The sequence below is a fragment of the Mirounga angustirostris genome, unplaced genomic scaffold (assembly GCF_029215605.1).
Source record: "Mirounga angustirostris isolate CCGP_5_RB_7025 unplaced genomic scaffold, mMirAng1.0.hap1 SCAF_2, whole genome shotgun sequence".
NCBI lineage: Eukaryota > Metazoa > Chordata > Mammalia > Carnivora > Phocidae > Mirounga > Mirounga angustirostris.
The window spans coordinates 167,273,703-167,285,366 of record NW_026991710.1 but is presented as its reverse complement, the minus strand read 5'-3'; the positions used below and the strand labels follow the sequence as shown (position 1 = coordinate 167,285,366).

The following is an 11,664-nucleotide window of genomic DNA, read 5'->3' as shown; positions in this document are numbered from 1 at the left end:
GTCGCTCACCCGCGTAACCATTATCATCGCAATGCCTCCGTCCCTACCCGAAACCGGGTCCCCGCTGTGCATTCGAAAGTTCAGGATGTAACGTCTGGTATTACCTTTCCCCCGTTTCAGTATGAGCTTTCAGAACCTAACCCAGAATCTGCAGTCTTTCCGCATCCCGGTCTGCTTCAGTCACTTTCCCTTAAGCTTCGAGTCCCTAGCCCCCGCCCCTACACACACACAGTGTCATTGATCACAGCCGGTAGAACTTGGGGCCCTCCCTGTGGGGGAAGAAGTCGCTCCCAGGCCCTCCTGGTGTCCCTCTGTGTACCGAAAATGCAACCTTGGTACAGAAGGTCGCGTGATGACAGGCCCCTGGCAAGCTGGTGAGAAATGGTGGTCTTTGCTGAGCTGTCACCGAGTGATTGAGGAAGGCAGGTGACAGTATTCTCAGCTTGGGGCCGAGTGAGTTCCAAACAGGTAGAGGCCTGCCTAAGAAAAAGGCATCATGGCGAGAGCTGACTTAATTTTTAGGAGGAGGGGGCAATCTTAATTTTTAAGCCTATGAAAAAGGGTTCTTGTTAGAAAAGGAGTCTGTTGAAAAGCGCTTTGGGGGGGATATCAGAAGAAAGGATGACCTCAAAAATAAATGGTGCTGGAGAAAAGCTCTGGAGGATGGAGGAATATCAGGGAGACAGGATGCCAGGCAGAAGGCCGAGGAGGGCCCAGCGAGAAAACCCCATGGTGAGCTCCCACAGGCCAGTCCTGCTGAGGACTAGTGGGTTGTAAAGTTAGGCAAAAATGCTGGACTTTAGCCTTGTCGATATATAGACTGTAAAAGGTGTCGGAAGTACCGTTGAAAGTGGTAATTCCTCATTTTTCCCCCTTGGCAGCTCGGATTCTGAAGGTAATTTTGAGACCCCTGAAGCTGAAACACCAATCAGATCGCCTCTCAAGGAATCCTGTGATTCATCCCTAGGATTGGCAGGACGGGGGGCCAAAACCCAAGGTAAAGAAAGACTTTCATTTTCTGCCTCTTTTGTTTTAAAGTTTTGAAAATGTAAATGAGGGAAGGAAGAGTGTTAACTTAGGGCCATTTAAAAAGCTTTGGATTGAGTACTTACCAAGAAAGGAGCTGTTTTAAAGCTCCTGGCTTATTTGAACTGTTTTTGTTTGTTTTTTAGGAATGTGGTGGTCAGAGGCTTTCTTCCTAAGTAGTTTGTACATTTGCAGGATGAGATTATCAAACATTCCTGCTGGGCCGTTCCCCTCAGCCCCCCAAAAACAAAAATGTATGTGGTAATGCAGAGGTGGGGGAGGAATGTTTAAATTTGGCCCTGGATAGTTCTCAGGCTAAGTCACTTTCTCCAGGGGTGTGTGTAGCTGGAGACAAAAATTACAGGTAAGAGTTGATTATTTAGATAGGAAGGAATCTTAAGAAGCTGTTTTAAAATTGTTTACCTCTCCCCTCATCTACATAGGAATGGTGGTGAGCTTCACAGTCTACCTAAGAAAACCTGGCACAGAGATTGTCTCCTAGCCCCCCTCAGAGCTCAACCTTGAGCCTGCCCTTCATCTACAAAAGCTTCTGTTGTTTCATTTAATTAGTAGGAACCTTTTTTGTCACACAGCCAGTTTTGAGTAAAATTTCACCTGTCCTGGTAGAATCTGTTTATCCACGCAATAGAGTGCGCTCTGATTCAGCAGTGAATAAGTCTTGCTCTCACTGAGCTAACATTATGGAGGGAGAGGGATCTTTTAAAGGTTAAGCAGGATACATACGTCAGCTTGTCTTACGTATTATGGAGAAAAATAAAGCCGTGGAAGGAGGAATAGGGTGTGTGGGGTGGGGATAAGAGATGCTGAAGGGTAATTAGGCGGAGCCTTGCCTATAAGGGAACTTGAGCAGAGCCCTGAAGGAAGATTGAGGGAACAGTCTTGCAGATTCTTGGGGAGGGAACCCTTTCAGCAGAGTGAATGGTTATCTGCAAAGGCCTGAAGCAGGACCAGCCTGGGATGGAGTGAGGCCCTGCGGTGGGAGGGTTTTGAGGACCAGTGAAGAGGCCAGTGTGACTTGAGTGGAGTGACTAGGGAGGGAACAGTAGGAGCTGAAGTTAGCCAGATAAAGGGAAGTCTGGAACATTTTGTTAATGGTTTAAAATGACAGAAATGTATTCTCTCACAGATTTGGAGGCTAGAAGTCCGAAATCAAGGTGTCAGCAGAGCCACAGAGCCAGAGGTTCTAGGGACCAATCCTTTCTTGTCTTCTCTAGCTTCTGGTGGTTGCTAGTAATTCTTGGTGTTCCTTGGCTTGTGGCAGCATAACTTCAGTCTCTGCCTCCTTCATTACATGACAGGCTGCTCCCTGTGTGTCTTTGTGCCTTCACATGACATTCTTTTAAGGACACCAGTCAGTGGATATAGGGATCCTTCTAATCCGGTATGACCTCATCTTAACCTGATTACATCTGCAAAGGTATTATTTCCAAATAAGGTCACATTCACAGGTATGGGAAGTTAGGAATTCAACATACCTTTTTTTTTTTTTTTTTTTAAGAGAGAGAGTGCTAGAGGGGGGAAGGGGCAGAGAGAGAGGGAGAGAGAGAATCTTAAGCAGGCTCCACGCCCAGCACAGAGCCCCACACACAGGGCTCTGTCTTGCCACCCTGAGATTATGACCTGAGCTGAAATCAAGAGTTGGACACTTAACCAACTGAGCCACCTAGGCGCCCCTCAGCATATCTTTTTGAGGGACACAGTTTAACCCACAACAGAGGGCTTTGAGCAGAGCCATCATGCTTTGACATCTTTTCTCAAAGGCTACCTGGCTGCTGTCTGGAGAAGGGACTCTCTAGCATGGATGTCCTTTTTGAGTGCTTTTTCTTTTCCAATGTCTGTCACTGTCACCCTATGATGGCAGATAGAGCCAGCTTTCAGTTATCCTGTTAACTAGTTTTTGACCTGATGATAACTTTTTTCTACTAATAGTTATCGTATTTTTTGGCTTCATAACTTCCTCACAGGTTGCTTGGGGAAGTCAGGTGCTCTGTGATAGACTTCATGAAGGAGCTGGAATTATTGTTCAAATGATTCCAGCTTTTTGAGATTTGATTTTGCTTTGAATCAGGAGGTTCATACTGCACTTCCCCTGCTGAGAATTCGGCCATATTCTCAACCCACCCTGGATTGCTTTTCACCATTGTTTTTGGAAGAGACCCGCATGGGAGCAGGCATGTTATGTATCGGAGCGCTCGGTGTGTCACTTAGCTTTACAGCACAGAAGAGAAGATGCACTTGTTCTTCATAACTTCCCTTTTCCTCTCCTAAGATTGGCAGATTAGAAAGGAGATTTGAAACCTGCAAAGAATTATTTTGATGCTTTCCCATCAAATTTAAATAATGCTCACCAGACATGTTAAGTAGCTACTTGAAAGTCTCTTTGAATTGCCCTCAGCTTGGGCAGCCCCTTCCTCACCATTCCAGCAGTTGGTAGTCTGATTCATTGCATAGAGGCCTGTATGGCTCAGACCCCCAGAGCCATAGAGACCCAATCGTTTGGTCCTTCCTGTGCCACTGACTCTTTTTTACATGTTTTGGTAACTTCTAGCTCACACTCTTTTTCTCACTCTCCCTAAAAGGTTTCTTCTTAGGGTCGCGGACCAGGAAAGCTCTGTGGAGTAGATCATGGTTGAAGGCCGTGTCTTTGGCAGGGGAGGGGGTGGGTGTACAATCTGGGAAATTACCACTCTGTATTAAGAAATCTTTCAATTTAGGGTCTTTAAATAATAGGATGATTGCATATCAGCCTGGTAGTATCCTGCCTTTGAGAACTCCTGCCCAACATGCAGAAGGAGACTGTTAGTCCAGAGTCTTGTTGATGGCCTTGTTACACATACACAGTATGTATTTAGTACGAAAGCACAGGTCTGACCAGGAAAGGTATCAGTGGACAAAAATTCCTAGAGACTCATTTCATGTTGAAGTCTTAATTTCTGGGCTTGGATGGTCCTCTTTCTCCTGGAATTGTTGATCATTTGGCTCCTGATAAAGTTAGTCTTTCATATTTCTGTGGTTTTAGGACGTGGTGGGGCAGCAGGTAGAGATTATATAAGACTATATCTTCTGGAGGGATGATTTATGAGTTGTTAGTCAGGGGTTGGATTTAACATATGTAAAAGATCCTGGCTTCCTGGTATATAATGGCCCTCCAATGTATGGGCTGTATCCCATATCCCATACCCATGGCCCCCACCCCAAACTCCATCTAATTCTTAGAACACAGGGAAACATTTGAAGTTAATTTTCCATGTCTATTTGAAGTTAATTTTCTTTTTATTGGAAGTTTTTTTGGGGAACTTACAGTATCTGAACCCTGTAATGCTTCTTTGAGACAGTTATATGCCATTCTAGGAATTAAACGGTAGATGAGGTTGTGGGGATTTTTTAAGCCACAGGTTTCAGACTAACTGCTAAAATAAAACTTGAGCCACAGAGGTTCCTTGAAAATACCAGAGTAGTGGCTGTAATATTTGGGCTGGTAATTCTGTGTTTTCTGTCTGCCTCCCTCAACAAAGAGTGTTTAAGCTCCTGCTGTTACTGTTCTTTCTCTTTCCTGGGGGATGATCAATGAGGAGACATCACCAATGAGAGGACTTTTGAAGAAGGTTCAATCTCAAGTTCATCTTTTTTTTTTTTTTTTCTTTTTTGGTGGCCTGTGCATTGTTTTAGACTTTAAAAGTGAATGTCCTCTGCTACTAGAAGCCTCCTTACTGCACACGTATCTTCATTTAATTCTTGCTGAAGCTCTCATACGCCCTTGGAGCAACTCGTTAAACCTACGCTGTTTGATGTGTTAATTAGATGCTTCAGTATTTCAAAGACATAGGATAGTCCTTCTGAATAGAAGGAAAGATAAACAGGATCAATCTGCATATATTTACTGCTGGAGGCCTGGGGGGAATGCAGAGTTGTTTGTTGACACCCTTTTGGTAGTCTAGATCCGGAATCAGGCTGTGGCTCAGAGACCAGATGTGGCGTGCTGCCTGCTATGGCCGATTGTTCTGCCTGGGAGCTAAGAATTATTTTTACATTTTTAAATGGTTGAAAAAAATTGTGCTGTGTGAAAATTATATGAAATTCAAATTTTAGGGCCCATAAATAAAGTGTTGTGGGAATGCAGCCCCACTTGTTCACTTAGGGGTGATATCTAATATGGCTGCTTTCACACTAAATTAGCAAGGTTTTTCTGTTTGTTTTTAAGTGGGCTCCACACCCCCTGTGGGGCTTGAACTCACAACCCTGAGATTCAGAGTCATATGCTCTATCTACTGAGCCAGCCAGACGCCCCTGAAATAGCAAGGCTGAGTACTTGGAACGGAGACTGGCCAGCAAAAGCCTAAAATACCTACTCTTTGGCTCTTGACAAAAATGTTTGCTGATGTAGATACACTTAAGACAATTTTGATAAAAATCTAAAGCTTAAGTAATTTGGGATAACTTTAAAGAAAGCGGCAAGGCTAGCCATGATTAATTAACAATGAAGCGTGAGGCCAGGTAGCATTAGTGTAGGCCTGTATGGTCAGGTAAAGCTTTGGGATAAGACTGGTTTGGGCTGGCTATTTGTCTCCCTTGGAAAACACAAATGTCATTGGGCTGTCAGTGTACCTGATTTTCAATTAACTAAAAGATCCAAGGAGTTATGAAAAAAGGAAATTAGGGAAGAATGAAGAGAGTTTGGGAATCATTTAATGTAAGTACAAATATATAGACCTTAAACTTTTGCCTATTAACTGTTTTTTAATGGTTTTAATGTAATGGTTTTAATTTCATTTAATGGTTTTAATTGGGTGTTTCAGAATTTATTTGCCGGTTGATGTGGTATATTGTTGGCGTATGTTGTAGGGTTGAAATGGTATATTTATTGGATTGTTTCAGACTGTACGTATGTTAAGACCTAGAATGCAAATCTTGTTAAAATGTAAGCCTTAGGTTTTTGATCCTAAGGCTTTCGGTTATGTGTATAAGAAAATAATATATAGACATTTTTCATTAAGTATTTATTGAAGTGTTCCAGTAGAATCCATGTATGGCTCTCCTAAGAATTTAGTTTAACATCCTCTCCTTGCCCCTACCACAGGGATTGCTTTATTAAAATTTCCTAGAAATAATGGGACTAATAAGGACCCTTAATGTTACCTAGTCTGATAGTTCAACCTCTGTGGCTCCTTCAACAAATCTGAAGCCATCCTATTCTTTTTTATTTTTATTTTTTATTTTTTGATGTAATTGGCTCTTTCACAGTTGAATTAAAATTTTTAGGGGTGCTTGGGTGGCTCAGTCGTTAGGCATCTGCTTTCGGCTCAGGTCATGATCCCAGGGTCCTGGGATCAAGCCCCGCATTGGGCTCCCTGCTCGGCGGGAGGCCTGCTTCCCCCTTTCCCACTCCCCCTGCTTGTGTTCCCTCTCTTGCTGTGTCTCTCTCTGTCAAATAAATAAATAAAATCTTTTAAAAAAATTTTTTATATTATATTATTGTAAGATATTTAAGGCTTGAAAACTTCAGCAGCATGGTACAGTTCTCCCCCTCTCCCCCATAACGTTTTTAGCTCTCAACCTTGGAGATTCCTACTAGTTAGTAAGTGCGATCAGAGCCATGTTTCTTTATTGCTTTGTTTATACCAGTGTAAATGAGCCATGTGGAGCTTCTATATGGTGTTCTGCCCAAAGAGAATGTTTCCTTGGGGAAAAAGTGTAATTTTTCCAGCAGACACTTCAGAAAGTGCAGAACCACACTATCTGAATAAAAAACTTAGGGGCAGGGAAAAAGTATGCCTGCTGAAAGTAAACATTTTAATAACTATAAAGCAGTATTTTTCTTTCAAAATGAATAGTAAATTCAAGATCTTCTTGAGAAATGTTGTAAGGACTAAACTCATTTCAGGCTTGTACTCCCCAGTTTGGGGCTTACCTGAGCATCAAACAAAGCGAGTTAGCTTACTTTGACAATTTCTGGTGGTTGAAGGCATAGGGGTGTGTGTGTGTGTGTGTATGTGTGTGTGTGTGTCGGGCTGGGGGCAACCCATCCAAAATGATATTGCTGCCATTTAATGTTCTATTTTAAAAAAAATAGATGTGGTCTAAAGCCACTTAAACATTTAGGTTAAAGAGGACTTGTAGTGTCTTTTTCCATGGGACAGTAACACTCTTCATAGGAAGTCCTGGCAGCATAAGCCATTTCGTCACAATCTCCTAACCTCAGGTCAGTGACAGGGAGATCCTGGCATATCTCCCCAAAACAAAACAGCCGTCTTGGGTGGGGATGTGATAAATGAGGGTTGCTGAACTGCCTGAAAACTGTTTGCATTGGGCCTAGAAAGGGATTGCTGCTTGTTAAGTTCAGGATCTCACCCTCACCTTTGCTTGTGCGAGAACCTAATTTTATGAGTTTCCACAAACATGATCGGATCTCCAGGGGTTAGATTGCTAATGGATGAATGGATATTTCATTATTTCACAAATGAAAAAACATAATCTGATAGTTGCTGATCTCCAGCTTTCCCTACCATAAGACTCCCCTCTAGCCGACCGCCTGGCTTTCTGTGTCAGCTGAGTTTATTGAATGTATTGGACTCAAGTAGCCTTTTTTTTTCCTTTTCAGCATCTTACTTGATTTTTAGAACAGTGATGCTATGAGATAGGACACATGTGATCTCCATTCCAAAGATTGGGAAATCAAGGCCAGCATCTTTACTGCTAGTAGTAGAGCGGGGTCTTAAATTCAGCTTTTAAGATAGCACATCCAGAGCTTTATGGGACATATTATACAGCTTCTCTCCCCAGGGAATCCGTGATTCTCTCTCTTCACTGATTGAAGAGAAAACTTACCAGAGGAAATAAAGGGGACAGAGTATGATGGAGGGAGAACCTCCTTTAAAGTATCCTGTTAAGTGATAGTAATTTAAAACGAAAGTTCAATTGGGGATATATATTCCACATTTATTAACTTGGCATGTATAATATGTAAAGTATAAAATGTACTTCAGGAATTTTGAATATCAGAAGTTTGCAGCAAAATTTAGACACAGAGTCAGAAGCAGGAAAGAAAAAAAGCATTACCAGGTAAGCAGCTCTGTTAAAAACATTTTGCACCCTTAATGCTTAACTTCAGCTCATCAGGGAGAAATTAAGAGGGAGGGAACTTAGTCAGTAGTAGCTTTTGCTTTCTCTCTCCACCTGTGAGTCACATGTGGGTGAGAAGAGGCATGTGCACGGAAATGTATGCAGCCTCCTGGGACTCTGCACCTATTTTGGGATAGAAAGAGGAGTTTCTAAGAGACCTGTATTAGTTATCTATTGCTGCATAACAGATTACTCCAAAACTTATTAGCAGCTTAGAAGTTAGAACAATAAATATTATTTCACACAGTTTTCAGAGGCCTGGAATTTGGGGAGCAGCTTAGCTGGGTGGTCTGGCTTAGGGTTACTTGGGAGAATGAGTCACAGTGTTGGCCAGGACTGTAGTCATCTGAGAGCTTGACTGGGGCTGGAAGAACTTATCCTCAGGTAGCTCACTCCTGCCTGGCAAGTTCTTTACCAGGTGGACGGACCTCTCTGTCTATCAGGTTGCTTGAGTGTTCTTCCAGCATGGCAGCTGACTGGCCACAGAGTGGGTGATCCAAGAGAAAGATGGGAATTGTAATGTCTTTTATGACTTAGCCTCAGAAGTCACGCTGTTATTTCCACAGTATCAAAAAGATACCAAAAAGGTTACATGGGTCAGTCCAACAGCATTATTGCCAGGAGATGGGATTCATCTCATCTGATAAATGGCACCCTCATTGGAGGCCATCTTGGAGGCTGACTAGCATAAGACTGTTTTATACTTTTTAAAAACTTATACCAAAGGGTATAATTTCAAAGACTTCCAACTTTTTTTTTTTTTAAGACTTTATTTATTTATTTGAGAGAGAGAGAGTGAGAGAGAGAAAGAGCACAAGACGGGGGAGCGGGAGAGGGAGAAGCAGACCCCCCGCTGAGCAGGGAGCCCGATGCGGGACTCGATCCCGGGACTCCAGGATCATGACCTGAGCCGAAGGCAGTCGCTTAACCAACTGAGCCACCCAGGTGCCCAAAGACTTCCAACTTTTTTATTGCTCTCTTCCTCCGGGACCTCTTCGCTGCCTTCCTTTTGCCCCTTTTCTTAGAGTGCAGGAGCAGAAGAGACAAGAGAAATCATGTGGCCTTCAGTCAGGGTCCCTGTCATGTTGTGGGGGCATCTGTTGTGCCTGGTGAATCGGCTGCTGTTCCTGTCTGGAGCTCCTCTCTCTTCCCCTTTATCCTGCATCAAGCCCCCAGGTCCTGTGTGGGCGGTTGCTACTTTGTGAGAGAGGCAGTTGGTATTTTGAATTCTCCAGTAATTATTTCTGAAGAGATGCACATTATGGTTGTTTGGCAGCAATGGGGTGAAGTTACACAATTGCACATCTCTGCAGAGGAGTCCCATCTGTGAGCACGTGCTTGTTCTCTCTGCTCCTCCTGCTGCAGGCTTTGGGGATGGAGGAAAAGTCCTACGGTGGCGGGGGTGGGGGGGTAGCTTCTACAATTTCTGTGGTGGGGGATTTCTGATGTATTTGAAATGTAACCTCAAACAAATCCAGATGGTTCTGAAACTCCGGGGCATCTCAGGAGTGAGAAGAGAAGATGTATTCATTGTTGGATGGGTTTCTGTGGAGAAGGTCTGGCTGCTTGGTGGGCAGACCCTCATGATTGGGGGAGCCCTCCCTCTTACCGTCTTGGTCTTCAGAGGACAGGGTTTGGGTCTCTTTAAGTAAAATAGCATAACATGCTGGTTTGGAGATTTGAAATATTTTCTTCATCCTTAGTATAAGCTTTTTCAGCTTATCAAGTGGCTTTCCAGATTATTCTTTACCTATGGAGTCTTATATTTTGCAGTGAGCCTCTGTAAGGAGTTAAAAGCTTATCTCAGGAGAAATGGCATCTGGCGTCTTGGCTCTTAACAAAAACAACTAAACTTGCCCCTGCCCCCTTCCCTGTCCCTCCCAGCTCCTGAGTAGTGCTTTATTTGGTTAAAAAAAAAAAAAAAAAAAATTTTTTTTTTTTTTTTTTTGGAGGGCAGGGAGGAGGAAGTTTGGACAGTTTGTTGCTGTCTGGGTTTGGTCAGGGGTGTGTGTGTGTGGGGGGGTGTTGGGTGTTGATATTTTTCTGCTTTAAGTAGTGACATCTTAAAATTATGGCATACCTAAGAGGATGTTCTGCATTTTCCTGCCTTGACTCACCCACTTGGAATCCCCTCCTTATTCTCATGCTTCTGGGTGACCTGGGGCCCCAGTGGTTGTCAGGAGAATGTGAGCTTTGCAGCCAGTATCCTGAGGTTCTACCCAGCGTTCCTGGAAAAGGCCTGCTTGTATTGTTGTCCCTCCCCTGGGCAATACATCATGTCCACTTCTACTCCATTTTTAAGGCTTGTGCCCTTGACTAAGTGGCTGAGAATGTACATATATAAAATATATTTCAGCTTCGGGGTAATCAGAAGGACTGGGAATTCAGACGTGAAACTGAAAAAAAAAAAAAACCCTCAAATTTTGGACACTTGCCTAAATGCTAATATGTACCTTATTAACAGTCTCCTCAGGTCAGATCACTTTAGCAGGAAGGGGTGGCCCAAGTGCCACAATCACACTTGTTTCCCTCCTGAAGCCCTGATTCAAAAACGAGAGTAGGGGGTGGGAGGGTAAGACCAAGCCATACCTTTGAGGGACGAGAGCTCTTCAAGGGGAAAGGGTCGAATGAAGAACAAATGTTAATCTTTTACAGCTGCTGGTTTAGAGCTGCACAGCTTTACCACTACTTATATGTACTTTTTCTGTATATAACAGATAATCAGTTGAGAAAGAAGTCCTTTATGTGTCAGACATTGGCCCAGCAGTGGGTGGGCACTGATTGAATATCAGCTCTGCTTTGGGTGCTCGGGTTCTGCTCTGGGGACTAGGGCGTAGGGCTCCCACAGAGCTCAGTCTGGAGGAAGCTAGCTGGTTTCTGGTTCCCAGGCTTCTTGGCCTCCTTGGCTTCTCCAGAAGTTTGAGCAGCAAAGAGATAGTTTTAACAAGGGAATATGTGAGGGAGGTCTTGGGAAGAAGGCAAATGTTAAAAATTAGCATTGAAAAAAACAACTTCCCTTCCCCAAACAAGAACAAAGCCAAAAGCGATTTTTTTTTTTTTTGAGCTTGCTAATTGTCCTGTCTCTGGGATGGTTCCTATATGCGCTGTATCTGTTGTAGGCGAGAGGAGTGATGTCATTTTTCACCTTTTTCTGTAAATAGAATCTATCTAGCACATTGTAGGTTTCCTCAAGAGAAATTTAAAATCCCAAGTTGATGTGATGGTGAGACCTACCACCTCTCTGAAATATGTGTCCCTACAAGTGATATGTATAAGAGACTGTTTAAAGCATTTTCTGAAATGTAAGTCTGTGGTATGGTAGAACATTTTATTAGGAATTGCAGGACAGTGCTCCTGCTCTGAGCCTTTGAGCTATATCCTTTTTTCTTTTTCTTTTTTTTTTTTTTAAAGATTTTTATTTATTTATTTGAGAGAGAGAGAATGAGAGACAGAGAGCATGAGAGGGAGGAGGGTCAGAGGGAGAAGCAGACTCCCTGC

General features: G+C 43.2%; 1 protein-coding gene across 7 annotated transcripts in view; it reads left to right on the top strand.

Annotated features, from left to right (window-relative positions):
• TACC1 (transforming acidic coiled-coil containing protein 1) overlaps positions 1–11,664 on the top strand; it is a 90,025-nt gene that overhangs the window by 32,103 nt on the left and 46,258 nt on the right. For 4 of the 7 annotated variants that reach the window (XM_045879872.2, XM_045879870.2, XM_045879869.2 and 1 more), the window contains exon 2: positions 882–997. The exons of the other annotated variants lie outside the window; for them this stretch is intronic. In XM_045879872.2, the coding sequence (XP_045735828.1) occupies positions 882–997 (116 nt within the window). The remainder of the gene's footprint in view (positions 1–881; positions 998–11,664) is intronic. 7 annotated transcript variants of the gene reach the window in all.